The sequence below is a fragment of the Myxocyprinus asiaticus genome, chromosome 21, assembly GCF_019703515.2.
Source record: "Myxocyprinus asiaticus isolate MX2 ecotype Aquarium Trade chromosome 21, UBuf_Myxa_2, whole genome shotgun sequence".
NCBI classification, from domain to species: Eukaryota; Metazoa; Chordata; class Actinopteri; order Cypriniformes; family Catostomidae; genus Myxocyprinus; species Myxocyprinus asiaticus.
In genome coordinates this window covers 8,869,133-8,894,414 of record NC_059364.1, presented here as the reverse complement: position 1 = coordinate 8,894,414, position 25,282 = coordinate 8,869,133, and the positions used below count along the sequence as shown (strand labels likewise).

General features: G+C 39.6%; 1 protein-coding gene across 1 annotated transcript in view; it reads right to left on the bottom strand.

Moving 5' to 3' along the window:
* Positions 1 to 25,282, bottom strand: part of pcdh15a (protocadherin-related 15a) — a 283,761-nt gene that overhangs the window by 101,095 nt on the left and 157,384 nt on the right. The window contains exons 17-19 of the mRNA XM_051648198.1: positions 21,065 to 21,144; positions 13,931 to 14,024; positions 7,893 to 8,021 (exon numbers count right to left, since the gene is read on the bottom strand). Coding sequence (XP_051504158.1) covers positions 7,893 to 8,021; positions 13,931 to 14,024; positions 21,065 to 21,144 — 303 coding nt within the window. The remainder of the gene's footprint in view (positions 1 to 7,892; positions 8,022 to 13,930; positions 14,025 to 21,064; positions 21,145 to 25,282) is intronic.

Sequence of the window (25,282 nt, the reverse complement as noted above, 5' to 3'; positions counted from 1 at the left end):
GAGCACATTGGATAAGCTGCCAGAATTATAGTGTTTAAAATAATTAAAATATAAAGTTGTTTACATTTCAATCTTGACATTCAGATATGAGCTACAGACCCGACTTCAGGATTAATACATTGCTTACACTATTTATTACATAGTAAAAGGTTGCTTAAAAATATTTGAGCAAACCATAAGCTGATCTGATCATCTCAAGGTCAAGGCAGTGTGGAACACCTACAAGGCCATTTACAAAAGGCTGCTTGGATCTGGGTTCGAAAATTCAGAGGTTTTAAAGGGATAGTTCATCCAAAAATGAAAATTCTCTCATCATTTTCTCGCCCTCATGCCATCCCAGATGTGTATGACTTTCTTTCTTCTGCTGAACACAAACGAAATAGAAGACTATTTCAGTTCTGTAGATCCTCACAACGCAAGTGAATGGGTATCAAAATGTTATGCACATAAAGGCAGCATAAATTAGTCCATACAAATCTAGTGGTTTAATATATATGTTCAGAAGCAATATGATAGGTGTTGGTGAGAAACAGATTAATATTTAAGTCTGTTTTTACAATAAATTTTCCTCCCGGCCCAGTAGGTGGTGATATGCACGGTAAAAATGACTCAAATATTGATATGTTTCTTACCCACACCTATCATATTGCTTCTGGAGACATGGATTTAACCACTGGAGTTGTATGGATTACTTTTATGCTTTCTTTATGTAAATTCTGGAGCTTCAAAATGTTGGTACCCATTCACTTGCATTGTGAGGACCTAAAGAGATAAAAAATCTTCTAAAAATCTTTATGTTCTGCAGAAGAAAGAAAGTCATACACATTTGGGGTGGCATTAAGGTTAGGAAATGATGATAGAATTTACATTTTTGGGTGATCTATCCCTTTAAGGACCAATGATTTCATGTGTTTTCTCCCCCAGACACTTACACCACGGCCTTCATAATGGAGAAAAGCATGAGTATAAAAAGAAAGAAAGAAAGAAAAATCTCAAATGAAAATAATCTCTGGTGGTTCTTTAGGGGAAATAAATAAAAAGTTTCTTAACTAATCCTAATTCCTGTGTGATTAGAATGACTCATTTTTATGTGAGCAGGGGAGCTGTGTTTGACTGTAATTTCAGAGGTGCCTGCCATAATTCCTTCCTATTAATTACACATGCAGATGGGAGAGAGGGTTTTTAGAGAAACATGGTGAGTAACCGACATGAGCGACAAAAGAGGAGAGAGGTAGAGGAAGATGAAGGGATGAAGCGATGGAATCCAAATGCAGGCGAATGGAAATAAGTGAAATAAAAAAGGAGCATGTCTGAGCCCTGAGAAATTACCACCACATCTGAGCGGTGAGAAATCAAAGTACCGCCCATGGCCCCTCTCACCAGCCATACTCATCAAAACCTACTGACAGCACACTCACACAACATCTGCTTGCCTCAATAATTAACTAATGGAATGAATATGTAAAAAGAACGATAAATAAACAAACAAAACTACACAATGTGTAAATAAAAAACTTGTTTCCTAATGTCAGTGTTGTTTGCCATCATAAGTCAGAACAGCCAAGCCTGCAGTATTGTGGCCTCCCCAAGAGAGTTTCTCAACAGCTGCTGTGTGGCACTTTTATTTCACTCATGCAATTCTTCGGTTTTATATTTCTATTTACAACAAGAGCGAAATACTTTGATCTATTACATACTTTCATGCAAGATACAACCATTTTAGAATACAAATTTATTTTGCTTTAATGCAGTAATGTAGTGAAAGCGTGATTAATCAATAAGCAAATTTACTGCTTCACAAAAAGCACGTCTTTTAGCCAATTTATAACTCAAAACTATGCATTTTCAAAAGTATGCAGCATTGCCACAATGAGCGCTATAGCAGGCATTCGTGTAAATTCTTCTATGGCAAGTTTTGTCTTTCAAGCTAACTACTGTAAGAGCAACAGTTTGAAGAGAATCTTGAGGTTTGTCAATGCCATACATTTGTAAAGTATGTTTTTGGACTGAATTGCGGTAAAATTACGATAATAGAGGTGTACTGTTATTTATAATAGTATGACTGTTGTAATAAAATAGTGCTAGCTAACAAAGGGGAAAAAATTACCTATATAACAAATAAAATTTTGCTTTGTAGTCGGACTAAATTCATCCCCAATATGAATAGGTCCATATGAATGTATTGTTTCATTTAAAATCTTGTTTGCATTGAATATTTACAACAAATTTTCACTCTCAGTCTCAAGGCGTGTGGCAATATTTGCTGCTAATGCCTATGGCAAAAACTACAGCTGTAAAATGTTTGGCTTTAGGCTTTGTGCTTTGTAGTACAGTATCACAATGATGGTTTGGAGTCTTTGTTTATGGTGTGTTATTTCTAATGTATGAAATAAGTGCCCATGTATGCATGCTTGTTTGTTTGTCATGGCAGAAGAAGAATCCAGGTGGTTGTGGTCTCCTCTGGGATTCGTGTGTGCATCTGAGAGTGAGATAGAACTCAAAAGTTTGGTTAGCACTTGCGTGTTGTGAACATGACAGACTACACAGAACATGTCTCTGCGATGAGGGGATGATGAAATGAAAAGAAAGAGGATGAAAATAGAGAGAACAGTTTACAAGCTCAGATCTGACTTGAGCAACAATGTCCATCAAATTCATGTTTAGTTGCCCATAACTTTATAAAGTCACTAATCTACAGCGCCATTGTTTACAGTCTAAATTGATATAACGAGATAAAAAAAAGATCATGTACTGCGAAATATACCAAGACAATGTGTCTTTCTATTGTGTTGTCTTTGTATGCTGCACTTAAAAAAATATATGGCAGGATTATTGTGGTCTGATTTACAAACAAATGTCTCTTATGAGCCAGTTCTTTTAATGAATCACTCAAAAACAACACAAACTCACAAATTACTAGCTTGACATAAGTCTGATAAGTCTTACGATTTGTTAAGATTAGTTTCATCACTGACTAGTTGTTCATATAACACCATGTAGTATAGATACTTAAAAAAGATCTATCTATCTATCTATCTATCTATCTATCTATCTATACATGATAATATATCTATACGAGCTTTATTGCCAAGTGTTCTCACGTACACGTTTTTTTTTTTTTTTTTTTTTTTTGGGGTGATAGGAGAAACAAGTGCACTAAGAACATTACAGTGAGACACAGAATATAAAACAAGGTAAGAGTATAAACAGACATACAAATATTAGAACATATAACACAATGGCATATGTACATGTGCAAGTGGTAATGCATGTGCATGGCAGGGGTATGCACAGTTATTTAATTAAATATGTGAATTTACATATGTACATGACACATGTATTTACATTTTTGCACTATGGGGGATTCCTGAGACAGTTTAATTGTTCATGAGGTAAATTGCCTGAGGGCAAAAACTGTTCTTGTGCCTTGATGTCCTGGCGCTCAGTGCTCTGTAGCGCCGGCCAGAGGGTAACAGTTCAAAGAGGGAGTGGGCAGGGTGTGTGGGGTCCAGAATGATTCTACCAGTACGTTTCCTCACTCTGGAGACGTGCGGGGGGATTTCTCCTGAAGTCCACTATCATCTCCATTGTTTTGAGCGTGTTCAGCTCAAGGGTGTTGTGACCGCACCAGACAGCAAGCTGATCAACCTCTCGTCTATATGCAGACTCGTCACTGTCGCGGATGAGGCAGATGACCATGGTGTCATCTGCAAACTTCAGGAGCTTGACAGTGGGGTCTTTTGCAGTGCAGTCATTCGTGTACAGGGAGAAGAGCAGTGGAGAGAGAACACATCCCTGAGGAGCACCAATGCTAATAGTGAGGGTCCCGGATGTGAGTTCCCCAGTCTCACTAGCTGCTGCCTATCTGTCAGAAAGCTGGTGATCCACTGATAGATTGGGGTCGGCATGTACTGCTGGGTCAGTTTGGTTGAGAGAAGATCAGGCATGATGGTATTGAAGGCTGAACAGAAGTCCACAAAAATCCTTGCATAAGTCCCAGGTCTGTCAAGGTGTTCCAGGATATAATGCAGTCCCATATTGACAACATCATCCACAGACCTGTTTGCTCGGTAAGCAAACTGAAGAGGGTCCAGCAGGGGTCCAGTGATCTCCTTCAGGTAGGTCAAAACCAGTCTCTCAAACAACTTCATGACCACAGACGTGAGAGCGACAGGTCTGTAGTCATTAAGTCCTGTGATTTTTTTTTTTTTTTTTTTGGGGACCAGAATGATGGTGGAGCATTAGAAGCAGCAGGGAACTTCAGGCAGGTAAGCAGCAGGGAACTTCAGGCAGGTAGACACCATCTGGGCCTGAAGCTTTTCTAGTCTATTTTCCAAAATACCCGGCACACATCCTCCTCACAAATCATAAGTGCATATTAAGTAGCAGGAGGGGGGATGAGGGGAGATCCAGGAGGTGTTAGTGTGTGTGTGAAGTGAAGATCAGAGCGGGGGAGGGTTGTGAGAATGGGCTTTTCAAACTTGCAGTAAAACACATTCAGTTCATCAACCATTAGCTGACTCTCTTCTTTTAGCTACTCTGATTTCCATAGTCAGTGTGTTCCTGGCCTGGTTGTACAATATTTTATCCCCAATTCTGTAAGCAGCCTCTTTGGCATGACAAAGCTGTCTGAGTTTTCCTGTAAACCATGTTTTTTTTGTTATTGAATGATAAAAATGTCCTAGTAGGGATGCACATATCCTCACAGAAACTGATACATGATGTCACAGTATCTGTGAGCTTGTCCAGGTCTGTGGCTTCAGCCTCAGAAACACTCCAATCAGTGCAGTCAAAGCAGGCTTGTAGTTCCAGCTCTGCTGCATCGGTCCACCTCTTTACAGTCCTTACTACAGGCTTAGCTGATTTTAGTTTCTGCTTGTAGTTCGTAAGATGAACCAGACAGTGATCAGAGGGTCCTAAAGCTGCACGTGGGACAGAGCGATATGCATCCTTTACCGTGGTGTAGCAGTGGTCCAGTATATTTCTGTCACTGGTGGGGTATGTGATGTGTTGTTTGTATTTTGGCAGTTCACGAGTGAGGTTAGCTTTATTAAAATCTCCTAGAATAATAATAGGTGAGTCCGGGTGTTGTTGCTCCGTGTCTGTGATGTGATCAGCCAGCTGTTGAAACGCTGTGTTCTGCGTTCACACACGCTTGTAGTGGGACATAAACACTCACCAGAATGAACGAGGAAAACTCCCATGGAGAGTAGAAAGGCTTACATTTGATGAAGAGTGCTTCTAAATTAGGACAGCACAGCTTCTTCAATGCTGTTACATCTGTACACCAACTTTCGTTGATGTAAAAGCATGTTCCACCACCTCTCGTTTTCCCCGTTGATTCCACAACGCGATCCGCTCTGAACAGCTGGAAGCTTGGCAGATGAAACGCGCTGTACAGGATGGCTTAATTCAACCAGGTTTCCATGAAACACAGAGCTGCTGAGTTGGAAAAGTCCTTATTTGTTTGAGTGAGCAGAAGCAGTTCATCCATTTTGTTGGCGAGGGAGCAGACATTCGGCAGATGAATACTCGGCAGCGGAGTCCTAAAGCCACGTTGATGAAGCTTCACAAGCGCACCGGCTCGCTTCTCTCACGTGCGTCTTTTGGATCGCTTGTAGAGCACAACTGCACCTCCAACTAAGATGTCTAATAAAATGTCTGAATAATCAAACACCGGCAAAAAATTATCAGGTATGCTCTGCCAAATATTCAGCAGTTCATCCCTGGTGAAACTGATTGGGAAAGAGTGACAAAAAACATGACAAACAAACAAAAGTAACAAAAATGCAAGAGAGCTCCACACTCAAGCAGCCATCTGCGGCACCATATTATTGTGATATATAATATCTGTGCAAAAGTCAAAGGCACATAAGATGATTCACAAAATCATTCGTCTTTAGATGGTTATTTACACTCACTGAGCACTTTATTAGTAACACCATGGTCCTAATAAATTGCCAGATGTGGTCTTCAACTGTTGTAGCCCATCCGCCTCATTGTGTGACATGTTGTGCATTCTGAGATGCAATTCTGCTCAATACAATTGTACCAATTGGTTATCTGAGTTACCGTAGCCTTTCTGTAAGCTCGAACCAGTCTGGCCATTCTGCGTTGACCTCTCTCATCAACAAGGTATTTCCGTCCACAGAACTGCAGCTCACTGGATGTTTTTTATTTGTTATTTTAATTTTTTTTTTCACCATTCTGAGTAAACTCTAGAGACTGTTGTGCGTGAAAATCCCAGGAGATCAGCAGTTACAGAAATATTCAAACCAGCCCGTCTGGCACCAACAATCATGCCATGGTCAAAATCACTGGGATCACATTTTTTCCCCATTCTGATGGTTGATGTGAACATTACCTGAAGCTCCTGACCCGTATCTGTCTGATTTTATGCATTGCACTGCTGCCACGCGATTGGCTAAAAAGATAAATCAAATGAGTAATTACTGTAGGTGTACAAGTGTTCCTAATAAAGTCTTCAGTGAATATATATATATAATATCTTTATAATATAGATATCATAATAGCTTTAAAAAATCTTCCACGCCAGACACAGTAAACCGTTTCTTTATGGACCTCACTTTGTTCACAGGGGCACTGTCATGCTGGAACAGAAAAGGGCTATCCCCAAACAGCTGCACACAAAGCCCAAGCCATTACATAAAGAAACATTAAGATTTTTCTTTACTGGATTTAATGGAGTAACCAAATTCGTTAATTAGAAGGGGGTGTCCACAAACTTTTGGCCATATAGTGTGTGTATATATATATATATATATATATATATATATATGTTTTTTTATTTTATTTTTTATTTAAGTATTTTTTGTTTTGTTTTTATCTGTAGATAGGACCAAATATTTCTGCATTAAAAATATAACACATTTAATAAGTAACTATTTATTTATTTAATAAAATAAATATTTTTAGGGGGGTGACAAAAATAAGCAGAATTCTATAGGGAAACACTGCAACATGCAATAAATGTCACTACATTTCCACAGCTGTTTCATCCATAAACAAAAGTACCGACACGCCATCTCCCACCTGTCAATCATTTTAAAGCCAAACTCACAGATCAAGACATCACAGCACAACAAAAGAGCGGTAAAGAAAAGCATGATGCCAAAGCGAATGACAATACAGCATTGTGAATGAAAGTCTGTTTTGTCTTTTATTGATTATCTTTCTAACCAACAAAAGCATAATAAATCAAACAGACTAATTAAAGATCCACACTGCTTGGCAGGGCAGAACAGAACAGAGGCAGTCATCATAGTAAGGTGTAAGGTGACTAATGACTCTGATTTCCGATGACTTTATTAGGGAAAAACAGATTGCTGTTTGACAATCTGAGCTGCATGACAGGTGAAGCTGCAACAGGTGTGAATGTAGCAGGACCCTCAGAAGCAGTTGCAGCTGGTGGGGCAGATGGAAATATATGTCTTAGGGCTAATTGTTAAACTAATGAAAAAATAAATACATATATATATATATATATATATATATATATATATATATATATATATATATATATATATATATATATATATATATATATATATATATATATATATATATATATATAGTGTCTCAAGTTTCTGGATAGTGATGTTTTAAGCTTTCACATTAAACATTAAAATTAAAAGTATCTGATAACAGTGTATCCATAGCAAAAAGTAACACTATGTGAAGTGAAAGTGACCACTTGTGAAGACAGCCCAATTTTCAGATAATTCCTACAAGATGATTCCATAATTTTGGGAAACATTTGTGTAAAAGCACCTATGTAGACCTACTTTCAATTGTCCTGTGGGGATTAATAAAGTTGTAAACTAAAAGTGACACAAATTAAAAGACCTTTATTTACTTTTTATGGTACTTACCCTGACTTGACCAACAAGCACATTGGCCTCTTCCTCCTGCACTGTCAGGTTTCTGAGTAGAGTGAGGTCAAAGGTGGGATCATTGTCATTAACATCTGTGACGACAATGATGACTGTAGCAGTGGAAGTCTGCAGATACAGATGAATTATATACCAGTTGTATTTAAATTATTGCAACTAGTATGATTTAGTCAAGTACGAAATTATATTAGATCCAAATCCTTGTTGGTCCTGGAAAACAGCATTCTTATCAACCAATCACATTTTATGGTGTTAGGTTGATGGTTGGCGTTAGGGGCTTAAACAACATTCTTAACCAATCATTTGATGATTTTAGGTGTAGATTAGGGTTGTGGATAGGATTACAGCAATGCTTGTTTGATAAAAATGTTCTTCGATGACCAACAAATGATGTTGATTCAAGATCATGTCATACTTGCCTAAATGACTTGCAACTATTAATTAAGGTAAGTTCAGATGAAGGTGTCTGTAACAAATTAGTAAAAAAAAAATTGTGTGTGTGTGTGTGCATATAAAAGTACAAAAAAGCACAACTTTCAGCACAACTCTGACAGTTCAAAAGAACGCTAGATCATCCCTTCACTCTAACATTCACTCTGCCGCTGTCTATCTGTGTTTTTTGTTGCCTTTTTAAATACTGAAAATGACTGCTTAAAAAAAGAGTGTCACCATTTAGTTTCTGACTCCATTTCAGCAACACATTTGCAAAGGCGTAATTAAATCATCAGCAATTGACTTCCTGGGGCTTAAAAGTTTAGTAGCACACAGTGATGAATACAAATTCAACCGATCATTCAAAATCATATCTCAGTGGGACGGAGATGTGCATGAAAAATCTATTATAAAAATTAAAAATAAAAAAATGCAAAAGAAAATTATTCTGAATAGGGAAATTTGCATTCAAAGATGGATTTGTTGATTTGGCAAAAAATTATCAGGTAGCTACATAATGAAGAATGATGTGCAGAGTCATTCAGTGTGCGCTGAGAGGCACAAACACAGGAATACTCAACTAAAGATAAGTTGAAAATGTCTCTTGAAGCTGAAAATAGCATTAAAGCTCGTTTCATCTCAGGAACAGTGTGTAGTGAATATTTCATTAACGTCATATGATGCTTTTAGAGGCAGAGGACAGGTGAAATAAATGAATGAAAGCTGAAGTGTGGAACTCCATCTCTAGCTTCACCAAATAAAACTGCAAAAATAGCGACTGTTTTCAAACAGGTGTTACAAAAATGGTTGGGAATCGTAAAGAATTTTATGATTCTGGTTCCGATTCCTCTTAACAATTCCGGTTCCTTGACGATTCCAGTATCGATTCCAGTAATTATTTTAGTACCTTTTTTTAAAAGAATTATTTGAAATGAGAAATGCAATTCTTATTGCATTTACTACCCTCTGCTGTCTGTTACCAAATAATGAGATCATTTCAGTTCCCTGTCTGTCACTCACTCGACGTTGTGTCGATGTAGTGACATTAGGTGTTCGATCTTGAGAGCCCCAATCACCTTTGCTTAAAATAGAAAAGGTCAATGAAAATTGGCAAGTGGAATTTGCATGCCACTCTCCGCCCCGGACATATGGGTGTAAAAGGAGATGGCGTGCATCATTCATTCAGATTTTTTCTTCGGAGCCGAATGCATGTGTGTGTGTGTTCATCCTCTCACCTCTTGCTACGCTGCTGGATTTTTACACCATCCCACGGTTGAGTGCTGTGCTTCCCCTGGGCGCTTCGACAGCCTGAGTCTGCAGGTGCTAAAAGAGTACATTCAAGAAAAAGTATATTTTCCTTCTAAAAGAGCTCGCTCAAATGCTTGGCGTCTTTTTAAAAATGTCCTTCCGTGTTTGCACTACTGGATGTGGCCGTTATCTCTCCCCTCTGGATACCCATGAAATCTGCCTCGAGTGTCTGGGGTGCCAGCACACCGAGGTGGCTTTCATGGAAGGGTTGTGTTCTCATTGCGAGAACATGCCCATGAGTGAAGCAAGGAGCCACTGCGGCTGCTCCCCAACCTGGTCCGTCCTGGGCAGCACCGTGGGCGATCTGGATGTGGACATGGGAGCGCTTCCGCCAGCTCAGCCCCCGCGGACCTCCCATCCCACCAGCATGCTCATTCTGTCCAGATGAGCTGTTGAGCAATGCAGGCGGTCCGCCTCAGCGAGGGTTTAATGTGTCGTTTGCAGCTCGCGATAAGGATGAGCTTTCGGTTGCAGCATCGGAGGGTGGGCTTCTGCTATCGGAAGTGGACTAATCTTCTGAGCTCCCGCCCACGGGCGGTAGAGCGCAGGATGAGGCTCTCTGTTACCAGCAAATGCCTGAAGTTCGGGCCGGCACACTCTCACGTGATCTTGAGACCCCGGCCCGGTTATGTGCCCAAAGTTCCCACCACACCTTTTCGGGACTAGGTGGTGAACCTGCAAGCGCTCCCTTCAGAGGAGGAAGACCCGACCTTGTCGTTGCTGTGTCCAGTTAGCGCTCTGCGCATCTATCTGGACCGCACGCAGAGCTTTAGGTGCTCGGAGCAGCTCTTTGTCTGTTTTGAAAGACAGCAGAAGGGGAAAGCTGTCTCCAAGCAGAGATTAGCCCATTGGATTGTGGATGCCATTTTCCTCGCATACCAGTCTCAGGACTTGCCGTGCCCCTTGGGAGTCTGGGCGCACTCCACTAGAGTTGTTGCGTCCTCCTGGGCACTGGCAAGGAGGCCTCTCTTGCAGACATATGCAGAGCTGCGGGTTGGGCTATACCCAATACCTTTGCGAGGTTTTATAACCTATACATAGACCCGGTAACAGCAGGTAGACCGGGCGGCCAGTTGGGTGTACCGCTTGCATTGCACCTTTCCCCTTTTTCAAAGGTGATAATGTGTGGTTTGTGTCCACTACAGTTCCCCGTTCTGGCGAACTCCGGATGCCTCTTTAATTCTTTAGCACTCTTCAGGTGACGAACTCGACGGAGGAGTGACCCCACCAGGCCCAGTACTCGTGGCATTCCCCTTTTCAGGTGAGCCTGTGTGCTCGGGCTCAGTGATCCATGCGTGGTAATTCCCCTTTGGTAATCCTGTATGATGAGTTTCCACTGTTTGGTTCCCCTTAGGTGGATCCTGTGTTTCTCCTCGTCAGAGCTTTCTCTGCCTCTGCCACTGTGCTGCATACCCTCTCTATAGATAGGGTCCTCCTATGGCATCGTTCCATATGTGAACTTCCCCATTGGTAAGTCCATGTGAGGTATTCTCCACATGCTAACTCCCTTCAGCAGGATGTGGTCTCCGTAGTGCCCTCCTTCCTGGAGAGGGAAGAGCACTTCCCAGCACTATTCTAGAAAAGTGCTTGGCGGGACATTTCTTAACAGCAATCAGTTAAGACACCACCTGTAGTCTTGGTTACTGATGTAACCTCTGTTCCCTGATGGAGGGAACGAGACATTGTGTCCCTCCTGCCGCAGCGCTGAACCGGCCACTGACATGGCCGGAACTCTCTATCGGCTCCTCAGCATAAATCTGTATGAGTGATGCATGCCATCTCCTTTTATACCTGTATGTCTGGGGCGGAGAGTGGCATGCAAATTCCACTTGCCAATTTTCATTGGCCTTTTCTATTTTAAGCAAAGGTGATTGAGGCTCTCAAGATCGAACCCCTAGTGTCACTACATCGACTTAACGTCTCGTTCCCTCCATCAGGGAACAGAGGTTATATCAGTAACCAAGACGATTTCTACAGAGCAGATATAACCAATCAGAAATTCATTTAATACAGTTCTTGTAAAAGGTGTATCTGCAGACTTTTTAGAGACATAATTACAATCCAATAATAGATACTAATTATATTTTAAATAAAAAAAATCTAAACCAACAAGAAATGTGATGGCATATTTCAAAAATTCAATTATTATTTTATAAAATTCCACTTATTACATCAAAACTCGTGTATCTATAATTATACACTGACACATGAACAACCACTCAGTAACTGCACTGCTTGATTTAATAGAGACACAGGTCATTATTAAATAAAAAGTAACAGTTCCAGAGACAGTTTAGACTGTGTCATGGAGCCTAATGTTGTACTTCAGGCTTGTGAGACTTCAACAGTTCTTTTCTAATTTCCAGTTGGACATTCATAACTTGCACATCAGTATAAGATTACTTGTAATGGAAGCACTTTATGTTTTGCGCTGTAGATTCAAAAGAACCAGCTCCTTTAAATAATTATTTCAGGAATCGAACTATACTGGAAGCGTGTATGTTTCGTGCTTTAGATTCAAAAGAGCCGGCTCGAGACTCGCTTGATCGGGAATCAAATACACTGGTAGAGCTGTGTGTTTTATGCTGTAGAGTCAGTAGAGGGCAGCACTGCTGCAGAGATGTGTTGCTGGAAACATTGTCCGAGTATTTCAGAATGGTGTTCCAGCCACATCAACGGAAAATTGCACACTGGAGAACTGTTTCTGAACAAGAACCGGTTCTCGGTTCCCAACCCTAGTTACAAACAATCCCTCGTCATCCATTGGACGGAATAAAATTGAGTCAAATTTGCTATACTATGCTGGGGTGCATTTCCCATACATTGATGTAACTCACTGCTTAACCACCAGAGTTCAATGCATCTTTGGGGAAATTAACCAGCTATTCTCATCTGATTCCTGAAACCGTAGTAACTATGTCGCCCATCCATCGTTTGAACCACGTTGGTTCAACATCATAGCTGTCTTTAATGACGTTACTCGGGGGATGGATTAATAACTTCCTCGAATATTAAATGATAAATGCTCATTTACACATACACCAGAAAGCAGTTTAATGTGAGAAAGCCACTGAAGACAGGAAAGCGGCGTGCACTAAGTAATACGCTGCAATAGATGGGTTTCCCTCTACATCAAACTTTGGTGTACCCCCGACACACTTGAGCGTATACACACATGCGCACTTTTCAAAAATATATAAACGATACTTATGGTAACATAAACACATAAAAGCTGTGTTCACTTTCTCTTAATAGACTTTAATCCCTTAAATGGCTGCATTCGTGTTTACGTGACGTTTCAAAACACTGCTTTTCTGCAAACCCCTGGAATAAGCCGTTTTCTTAAATGCATGTAAACGTGGTCAAAGTGTTGACAGAATGAAAGATAAAGATGGAGGACAAGATATAGAAGCCTGAGACTAGTGAAATAATGTCCACACAGCAAACAATGAACTATGCTTCTAAACACAGGTAAAGAGCTGGAGCTGTATGCAAATGTTCGTTGGAACTACAGTTTCAGGAAACACCAAATCTTTGAACTATGTTGGTTGGTTGAATTTTGGGAAACGCACCCCTGGTTGATAGCGTCAAAGTGTTTAGACATTTTGGGGAAATCAAGCTAAAGTACAAATGGCTTACGTACTGTATACTCTGCATATTGAGCTGGGATCAAAGAAAATATTGTAACATCAAAGAAATTACACACTTCAGTTTTGACCAGTTTGCACATAACAACATGAAATTACCTGAAATTAAAATGATTTAATTATCTTTGTTGTCTTAATCATCTGGACCAGATAAACTGTCCAGACAATTTTGAAGACATTTTCCCCAGTCATGTTACACAGTGAGTGTTTTCCAAAATGAGATTTATAGGGCACAGATTTATAGTCTTGAAAGACATTTATGACTATTCAAATGACTATCAAAACCCCACCAAAACTCCCCACCTCCAGAAGATAGGAGCCTGTGTTTGATAAATGAGCTTTGTGCAGTTATTTTGCACATCAACATTCCTCTGTTTGTTAATGTTCTCTCATTAGAGTAGGCAAGCTGATAACACCCAAGTAAATGTTCTTTTAAAAAGGTGAGAGTTTTTTGACAGTAATGCAAAGGGAATATAATGAACTAATGACACAACATTAAATATGAAATTTTGTCTTTTTTGAGGTTGTTATTTGTTTACTTTGCATTTGTGAAAATATATGTAAAGCAACTTCAGTTAGTGGTGTTGTGTAGAGCAGAGAGGTGAAATTATAGGATGTATTGAGTCTCACCCCTCCTGGGTGGCCGTCAGATGCAGTGACAATAAGGTGATACTGTTCAGTGGTCTCTCTATCTAGAGGTTTGGCCAGCAGCAGAAGACCTATACTGAACAGACACAAAACACACCCATTAACACACACAACGCAAAGTCAATATGAGTGCTCACCCTCATATTTTTCCAAACCCATATGACTTTGAAGATGTGGAGATGTTAGGTAGTATGTTAATCTCTGTCACCATTCACTTTCATTGCACCTTTTCCCCATACAATGATACTGAATGGTGACTGAGGCTAACATTCTGCCTAACATCTCATTTTGTGTTCCACTGACATATGGGTTTGGTATGGGATAAAAATCCTGTCAAAAGTATTATGGTCACGGATCCCAAAATAATAAGTGTGAATTAAAAAATAAAAAGAGCAGATAAAAAATAATAAGCGCACAAATTTATAAAAAGCGCAGAACAAAATAATAAGCTCAGATCAAAATAATTAGCGCAGATCAAAAAATAACAAGCATGAATCAAAAATATATAAAAACACATTTAAAATATGCTGCAAAAAAAAAAAAAAAAAGAAAAAAAAAGAAAAATGAAAGCAAAGTCATCAAAATTGCAAACAAAATCACGTTTTCCTTGGTTATATTAATGTTTTTTGTGCTCTCTGACAATTTTGCTCATAATTTCATTATTTTGCTTTTGTTTCCAAGTTCTGCGCTTGGTTTTACAAAACTTGTGAATAGAGTTTCGTGTAAATCAGGGAGCTTTTCTCATCCCCATTGGTCCACTAGTTCTTGATCAACAGTTCCTCCTCTAGCCAATCATTTGAAGAGAGGAGGTGACGTCACTCCAATGTGACGCCAACGGCTGCTGTTCAATCGCAGGATGGTAGATGAAGATGGATAACCGTCAGTTGGCAAATCCTGGACAATCACAGGTAATTGAATATAACTATATTTGTGGTTGATAGATATGCTGCTTGTGTCTGTTTTGAGTATTTTCTGCCAGCTCTAGGAAACAATGTGTTGTCCGAGTAGCTGAATTTAGTTAGCAGAATCTTTAGTTTAGGCATTATTTAAGACTTACTTGTAGTTATTGGCTGCATATCTAAAAAAATAAAATAAAAAAAATTAAAAAACAAGGCTGGGTTGGTGTGGATGTTTGATGCATGTTTTTACTAGCTGTACCAATGTAGTCATGAATTCAGAACCCAACTCGATCTGCTTTCCCATGTTGCTGAATGTGCCGTTATGTACTGATCCTAAGTTGGCATCATTGGCACGGCTACATGTAGTTTCCTTTTCCACGATACTGCAGCAAAATCAGAAACAAGTGACCAAGCGTCCCCACGTCAATAAATAATGCAATAAAGTTGGCTTGACATTGGACGTTCTTTATTCACAAATAGTCACAAATTTAGGGACCGTCTCTAAAGATACAGGCAACATTGAAGCATACATATCCAAAACATTTACAAACATTTCCAAAATATAGAGCAGGGGTCGAGAACCTTTGGCTCGCGAGCCTCAAGTGGCTCGCCGGTGTCTCACCATTCACCAACACATGATCTTTTAAAACTTTCTAGAGATAATTTTCCTGCAGAAAGTGTGGGTGCGATTGTAAAGCTTGAAGTCAATGAAACTGTTTTGATTTCCTTTCTCCCAAAACTGTCGTACAGCCTACACCTGGTGAACAAGGTTTGAAATGAACTCCCGCCAAATGCGGATTTTCATGCGGAGATTATGTACCAGCCACTGTGGAAGGCGACCTGTAAGACTAGACACAAAGACGCGTGTTTGTGATTATATTTGGAAGAACAGATGAAAGAAAAGCTGCAGATGTGCGTCTGATTTGATGTGTGCGCAGTGAGCTCTCCTATTTACGAGTGCAATGAAAGCGCTTCTCCAAGACACGCGCATTCATAGAGTTCTGGGCCTCGTTTCCCAATAACTATTGATATTAGCTGTTAAGAGCATTTTCTACGAGCGATTTTATAAACGTTTGTTTTTTTTTTACGTGCACCCAGGGTGTGACATAGCACACACCACCCTCCAAATGCGGCGAGGCTCAGTCCAGTTCGCGAGCTCCTTGTCCAAATGCAGGTATTTCATGCGTGAGTAATTTTGCTCATCTACCCGCAAAAGGTGGGTGACCTGTAAGACGTCTCGGAGTTACACATGACAAGAAATGTTGTTAGTCACAAAGACACGTGCTTGAAGAAACTTTATTGTATTTTTAAGAACAGACAAAAGAAAAGCCGTCAATGCTCATGTCTGATTCACTGTTTGTTCAGAGACGTGCAACGGGACTCTGTCTCGTGGAACAAGCGCATGTAAAGAGTTATCACCCCTTTTTCTCTGTTTCATTTGAATGAAAACTGTTTGCAAGAATAATGCTGTCTATGAGAATGCTGCAATTGATCTCCTATCATCTCGTGAGGTGCTGCGAGTTTAGTTTGCTTTATTTCCACGGAGCAGTTCGCTCTTACACATTGCAAATGCAACTCTACAGGTTCAGTAATATATACAGGTATCTGTGTATTAAAGAAACAAAGACAAAAGTGATTAAGTCATAAAGTAATACAAGACACGTTCACCTTGAACCTAAAATTGAGTTCTATTTTCTTTTCTTTAGACAGCATTAACTGTATTACCAAAACGCAATGCAAACACATTCGATAAGAACACACATTTTGCAGCATTTTTTGGGAACACAAGGGAATTTATTAGGCTTATTTATTATGATGATTATTATAATTATCTTTACATTTATAATTGTCTTTAATTCTTAATTTGTAGCTATTAGTAATTTTTCATCTTGTGTCGTTGATGCTTGTGTGATGGCAAATGGGGCCATTGGAGATTGTAAATGTTTGGATTTGGGGAGGTGGTTATAAATTATATAAGATTTTTTAATCATTTAGTTATTTTAATAGTTTTTTATTTTTTTTTTAATTTTTTTTTATTTAAAGTGCAATTTGAATTTTTTTGAGTTTCAATAAATTAATGTAATTTTTAAAGCAAAATCAATAAAGCAGAAATATTCACTGACCCTTATAATCAGATATTGAGATATTTTAAAAGCTATAATCGTTAATATATTTTTACATATTGCCCAGCCCAAAAGGGAAGTTAACTTTTTCATGAACAATTGTAAAAGTCATTTTATGGAGACCCGCACAAACACGTGTACACAATTCCATATTGCAACATGTTACCTATATATTTTTGCATATTTGTTTGTTTTTGTGTTTTTGAGTATAGACTATGGGCAAGATACACATTTTATTTTATTGAAAAAACTGTTTTTGAAAATAGTAAATAATTTGTTAGTGCTACGGCTCTTTCGAAAAAATGCATCAACCAAAAATTAAAGAATTGGTTCCTTAGTGAAAAAAGGTTCCCGACCCCTGATATAGAGTATACAACTTCAATAACATTTGAAGCAAATGACATACAGTCATACAACCAACTCCAAGTGTGCATGTATGTGTCAGCAATAATGTACACCTTTTAGATTTTTTATACAATGAAAAAAAAAGTCTAATTATATGTAAGCATTTCTACATTCATCAGTATTGTAATAGGCCTTGGTGTCGGGATCTGGATTTTATTCTGTCAGCTGGCCACCAGATAAGACCCTTTTGGACATAACACATTTTTGTAATTGAGTGCAATCCTTTCCCCCAACCTTCAGTACTTCAGTAACTGTGTTTACAATATATAAAGTTGATGTATCTTTGTGTAAATTTAATAGGATACTCCTGTTTGGGTGAGGCACAAAGAGCCTGCAAAGCAATATACAAACAAGTATTTCCTGACAGCCAACTGACGGTTACCCATCTTCATCTACCATCCTGCGATTGAGCAGCAGCCGTCGGAGTCGCATTGGAGTGACGTCACCTCCCCTCTTTGAATGATTGGCTAGAGGAGGAGCTGTCGATCAAGAACTAGTGGAACAATGGGGACGCAAAACGCCCCCTGATTTACATGAAACTCTACAAGTTTTGGAAAACCAAGCGCAGAACTTGGAAACAAAAGCAAAGAAAAATACAGCGTAAGCGTACAAAAAAAAAAAAAAAAATGAAAATATGAGCTAAATTGTCAGAGAGCACAAAAAACATTAATATAACCAAGGAAAACATGATTTTGTTTGCAATTCTGATGACTTCGCTTTAATATTTCTGTTTTCTTTTTTTTTCTTTTTTTTTTTTTTTTTTTTGCAGCATATTTTAAATGTGTTTATATATTTTTGATTCAGGCTTGTTATTTTTTGATCTGCGCTTATTATTTTGATCTGCACTTTTTATTTTTTGACTCACGCTTATAATTTTTGGATCCGTGACCGTAATAATTTTGACGGGATTTTGATCCCATAGTTTGGAACCAGTTTTAAGGGTTTGGTGTATTCCAGGAAAAATATCTAAACATCCTTAAAAAAAGATACATTTACTTGAGAAGCAAAATCATAAGATATTAAGTCTTTTTTTTTTTTTTTTTTTTTTTTTAAATCGAACAAAATTTTATGAGGTTTATACTTAAAACAAGAAAAAACAACAAGTATTGCCTTAAAATCTAACATACTGCCCGACCAACTAATAAACCATCATCTGTGATCCTCCATGCTGAAACGCTAGCCATAGGGACACCATTATCACCTCTAGACTAACAGGATTCCTGCAAATAACCAGGTTCCTCCTATAGTGAGCTTGTGTGTGTGTGTGTGTGTTGAGAGAGAGCGTCGTAAGACAGACGGATTCTGTTAACATTGCAGTCACACACAGCAGAAGGAACAGGCTGCTGTTCTGCTTGATCATGTGTGTGTGTATGTGTGTGTGTGTGTGTGTGTGTGTGTGTGTGTGTGTGTGTGTGCCTGTGTGTTTTTTAAATTCCTCCTTAGCTGACCCCTACAAAAGCGATATTGAACGTGTCCTCTGAAGCCTGTGAATCAGTCGTATAAAACACTTCAGTGGCAGGATTCTCTTTTCTTTCGGGCTCACAAACCTCAAGGAGGCCACATGGCATTCAAGGCAAAGTCTTTAAATTTTAATATCCTTTTTTCAATGACTTTTTAACGACTTTTGCTGTTTCTTCAACAGAAAGAAATTTCTTTGTAAAATGGATCAATAATTCTGCCATTCTTTCCAATCACATTATTGATGATTTTAACATTTACTAACAATAAAATAGAAGGGAAGAGGAGGAGAGATGAGTTGAGGTGAGGCTAGAAAAGCCAAGACCAGATGAGACCAGACTAGAAAAGAGCAGATAAGACCTGATGAGTTAAGAAGTGACAAGGTGAGGCATGAAGAGAAGAGGTGAAACAAGACCAGATGAGACCAGACAAGACAAGACCAGATGAGACCAGAAGAGACAAGACCAGATAAGAAGAGGGAATTGAGGTGTGAAGAGACAAGATGAGACCAGCTGAGGCGAGACAAGACCAGATGAGACAAATAGAGTCAAGACCTAATGAGATGAAAAGAGGTGAGGCGCAATGAGAAGAGACCAAACAAGACCAGATGAGATCAGACAAGACAATACCAAATGAGACCAGATGAGGCGAGACAAGACTAGATGAGGCAAGACAAGATCACATGAGACCAGACAAGACAAGACCAGACCAGACCATATGACATTAGGGCTGTCAGGATTATGAAATTTAGCTGACGATTAATTGTCAAAAAAATAATCACAATTATGATGTAACTATTTTAGAGGATTTACGATTAATTGTCAAACTTCTTAAGGCGTATGTGTGCTTCATACACCTTAAGTCATTTATTCATGTTTAACTGGGAATCATACACTGCCTGGCCAAAAAAAAAGTCACATACACTAATATTTCATTGGACCGCCTTTAGCTTTAATTACGGCACGCATTTTTTTGTGGCATTTGTTGTGGCATTGTTATGCAATGTCAACACATTTATTTCCATCCAGAGTTGCATTAATTTTTGGCCGAGATCTTGTATTTATGACGGGAGAGTCGAACCACTCCGTAAAGTCTTCTCAACAACATCACAAAGACTTTCAATGGGGTTAAGGTCAGTACTCTGTGGTGGCCAATTCATGTGTGAAAATCATTCCTCATGCTCCCTGGACCACACTTTCACAATTTGAGCCCGATGAATCTTGGCATTGTCCTCCTGGAATATGCCTGTGCTGTCAGGGAAGAAAAAATCAATTGATGGGATAACCTGCTCATTCAGTACATTCAGGTAGTTAGCTGACTTCATTTTATTGCCGCATAACGCTGCTGAGCCTAGACCTGACCAACTGAAGCAACCCCAGATCATAACAATGCCTCCAGAGGCTTGTACAGTGGGCACTATGCATGATGGGTGCATCACTTCATGTGCTTCCCTTCTTACCCTGATGCAACCATTGCTTTGGAATAGGGTAAATCTGGACTTATCAGACCACATGACCTTTTTCCATGCCTCCACAGTCCAATCTTTATGCTCCCTAGCAAAGTGAAGTCATGTTTTCTGATTAGCCTCACTAACAAGTGGCTTTCTTGTGGCCAAACAGTTGTTTAGTCCCATTCCTGTAAGTTCTTGTTGCATTGTGCATGTGGAAATACTCCTGCTTTAACTATTAAACATAGCCATGAATTCTACTGTCGATTTTTTACAATGTGACTTCACCAATAGTTTTAGTGATCTCCGATCACGATCATTCAAGATTTGTTTTCCAAACACATTCCTTCCATGAAGCTGATGGTTCACCACTATCCTTCCATGTTTTAATAATGCGTTGGACAGTTCTTAACCCAATTCCAGTGATTTCATCTATCTCCTTAGTTGTTTTCTTTGCTTGATGCAGGCCAATAATTTTCCCCTTTTGAAACACAGTAACATCTTTTCCACGACCACAGGATACGTCTTCCGACATGGTTGTTTATGAAATGAGAAGCTACACACTGCATCAGTTAGGGTTAAAAGAATTGTTGCAAGCTGAAACACTGTAATAATGATCCAATCATAGGATCTTAAGTATCTGCTTATTTAAATCCAAATGGCTACTTTTTTCTTTTTTTTTTTTTTTTTCTTTTTTTTGACCAGGCAGTGTATCACAAAATAGGGATATATAATTTTTATATATACAAATATATTAACGCTTTTATTATTAATGAAAACTTACGTTCGTGATAGATTGAAGATGTGCTGCTGGTCTCCGCTCTCTATCCAGTAGGTGATGGGATCCAACTCACGATCTGTAGCCTGTGGAAATACACCCATTAACATTTAATTTACACCAGTCGTTCTGGCTGGTACTGGCTGGTGAAACATAAAATCAATGTAACATAAAATCAATTGTTGGATAACAATATACCACACTCAAATGAAAAGGCCAATGTCAAGATGCACAAAAGTAGAATCAGTGACATTTTAAAACATCTCAGAATTTTGAACCCTACACCTTTGCAAGAATGTTCTGGTTTGTAATGCAATATCTGTTGATATTGATTACACTGTAGTCTACGTATAACATCTGTATTTAGCAATTTATGTCTTTTTTATTTTTTTATTTTGTTTTTTTATTATGTTCAGAATAGCATAGCACCATGCTACTCTTACTATTTCTGCAGAATATTGTATGTGTAATGTGTATAGCATGCACATTATCTGTATGCACACAATACCTGGATTTGACAAAATGTGCAGTTTACAACAGAACTGCGATTTTTTTAGGATAATTTTCTTGACTCATAATTTGACTGGACTGCCAAGAGTTAAGACCAGGGTTCCCACACATTTTGATAATTAATTTTCATGTCAAGTCAGTCAAGTAATATTTATTTGTTTAGCACATTTCACAACACACATTGTTTCAAAGCAGCTTTACATAAAACTATGCTATGACAGAAAATAAAGCTGTTATGTCATCATTGTGCAGTTTGATGAATAGGTGATTGTAGATTATGCCTTAATATATATATATATATATATATATATATATATATATATATATATATATATATATATATATATTATTTGTATTTAAACCTGTATTTAAACCCCCAGTGAGCAAGCCAAAGGTGACTGTGGCAAGGAACACAAAACTCCACTCCAAGATGTTGGATATGGGGTTTTGTGCTTTTTCATGACTTTTACAGTCATTCATGATTAATAAATTAGGATACTGAAACTGAATGATTAAAAAAAAATAATAATTTTACAGCAATTGCACTCACAAACAGCAATTTCTAGCCAATGCAATTGTTTAGAACAGAGTATAACTAGAGAAAGATATAATGACCATAGAAACTTTCATAACTTTTTCATGACTTTTTAGATTGAGGTTTTCCATGACTATGGCAGATATCTAAAGCCTAATTTATACAATAGAAGAAGCTGAACTTTTGTTCTCCTGAACTATCTAAAGCACCCTAGATGAATGAAGGCTGAGTTTATACTATGTGTGGCATCATTTTAAAATTAGTTTGTTGAGGAAAATCAATAAATAAAGAGTACACGTCCAAACTACACATTAGTTTTAACCAACCATCAACACTCTTTGACTAACCAAGTTCTCCTTAAGGGTCAAGAATTTCAAGGATAAGCATGAACAGGAGAAATATTCTCAAACAAACAACAGAACAAAAACATCAGTGCATTTCGCCATCATTTTAGGGGAACTTAAAAAGCATGTTTGCCTAATTAGTATAAATTTGCCTGTAACAGATGTTCGTATTTGGATCAAAAGGAGGAAGACGGTGATTCCCACACAGGGAATATTTTATTAAATTCAAAAACTTGTTCGCTTTACAGCGCAACGGTACAGCTTCACATGCACACAAACTCAAGTGCTTCAATATAAAAGAACAACGGCAGCGGCCAACACACATGCAGCTTCTCAGCTGGGCTCTCTCTCCCTTTCGGTGGACTGAGCTGTCTTTATCTCCCCCGACTCTCACTGTGAACATGGAAACGGTAATTAGTCACAATTCATCTCAGGTGGATGTCCTTACCGATTTCTCTCTCCCCAGACGGGCGTTCGACCACGCCATCACCTCCACATACCCCCACCGCCCGACTCAGGCCGGGGGAAACGTCCGGACTGCCCACTCCACCCCCACCCCCCCCCCTTTTCTGGAGAGGAAGTCCGCAACAGCCATCTGTGCCCCCGGTCTGTGGACCACCTTGAACTTAAATGGCTGGAGTGCCAGATACCAACGGGTGATCCAAGCGTTGGCATTCTTCATGCAGTGGAGCCATTGGAGCGGGCATGGTTCGAACAGAGGATGAATGCTCATCCCAACAAATAGTAGTGGAGAGTGAGGATCACCCACATGATGGCCAAACACTCTAACTCTCTTCTTTATGGTGCTGTATTTCATCTCTCTAATTGAGAGATTTTGACAAATGTACAGCACTGGGCAATCCTCCCCCTCCACCACTTGGGACAGAACAGCACCCAGCCCCCTGTCCGATACGTCCGTCTGTAAAACAAAAGGGAGAGAGAAATCAGGAGAACGCAAAAGTGGCCCGCCACAAACTGCAGCTTTTACCAGTTTGAAAGCTTGTTGGCATGACTCCGTCCACTGGACCGGGTCTGGAGCTCCCTTTTTAGTGAGATCAGTCAGCGGGCTTTAATAGTAGCCGGCCAGCCCCAGAAACTGTCTCACCTCCTTTTTGGTCTTGGGTCTCGGGCAGGTCACAATCACTGCAGTTTTATCAATTTGGGGTCGCACCTGCCCGTGACCCAAGCGGAACCCCAGATACCGTACCTCCACCCGCTCAATTGCGCACTTCTTCGTGTTTGCTGTGAGCCCAGCTCATCGCAGTGACCCCAGACCCGCCCTCAGATGCTGCATATGCAGTTGCCAATCATTACTGTAAATAATTATATCATCCAAATAAGCAGTGGCATATGCAGCATGCAGCATGCGGTCTGAGGACTCGGTCCATAAGAAGCTGAAACATGGCAGGGGCCCCAGACAAACCGAACAGAAGGGTCACAAATTAGTGTAAGCCAAACGGTGTGGAGAAGGCCATTTTCTCACAGAACATCTGCGTCAAGGGGATCTGCCAATATCCCTTTGTCAAATCCAGTGTCGAATAAAAGCGAGCCGAGTCCAACCAATTGAGCAGTTCGTCAATATGAGGCATTGGATAAGCATCAAATTTCGACACCGCGTTGACCTTTCTATAATCCACACAGAACCGGACCGAGACATCGCTCTTAGGCACCAGAATCACCGGGCTTGCCCAATCGCTGTGGGAGTATTTTATTACGCCCATATCGAGCATGGCCTTTAATTATTCCTGTACTACTTGTTTCTTGTGTTTGGGTAAGTGGTAGTACTACGTACCACTACCCCTGGGGTTGTCTCGTTGTGGTGTTTTATGAGGTTAGTGAGGCCGGGGAGAGGCAAGAACATGTCAGAGAAATTATTTTGCAACCTAGAAACCTCCGTACGTTGTGACGGAACGAGGTGGTCCCCACAAGGGGGTGAACTGATTGGCTTTTAGACTTACATCCGGACTGAGTGCCTCCCTCTCTGGAACTACCATCACCAAGAATACGGGGACCACCTCTCTCCATGGTTTTAGTAGGTTGAGGTGATAAATTTGATTAGCCCCGCCTCTATCCGTTTGCACTACCTCATAATCAACTTCCCTAACTTGCCGTGTGACCTCAAAGGGCCCTTGCCACTTTGCGAGTAATTAGGAGCTTGATGTGGTAGTAGTACAAGTATTTTATCTCCCTGTGCAAACTCCTGTAGCCGAGCTCCCCTGTTATACTGCCGGGACTGATGTTCTTGCGCTTGTAGCAAATTCTCCAGTGATAGTCGCCCCAATGTGTGGAGTTTTGCTCTCAGGTCAAGAACATATTTAATTAAATTTTTGCTCTGTGAAGGTCCCTCCTCCCAATTTTCCTTCATCACATCTAAGACGCCAAGGGCTTATGCCCATATGACAATTCAAATGGAGAAAACCCTGTGGAGGCTTGCGGGACCTCTCGCACTGCAAATAACAGAGGTTCGAGCCACTTATCCCAATTCCGAGCATCTTCATGCACAAACTTACGAATCATATTTTTTAAGGTCTTATTAAATCGTTCAATCAAGCTGTCCATTTGTGGGTGGTACACGCTTGTCTGAATAGATTTAACACCCAATAATTTGTACAGCTCGCATAGTGTACAGGACAAGAAAGTAGTGCTCTGATCAGTGAGGATTTCTTTTGGAATCCCCACTAGGAAGATTATTCTGAAGAGTGCCTCCAAAACACTACGTGCTGAGATGTTGCGAAGAGGCACTGCTTCCGGCTATCATGTTGCGTAGTTAACCAGAACCAACACAAAGCAATGCCCACATGCTGACCATTCTATTGGCCCAACGAGGTCCATTCC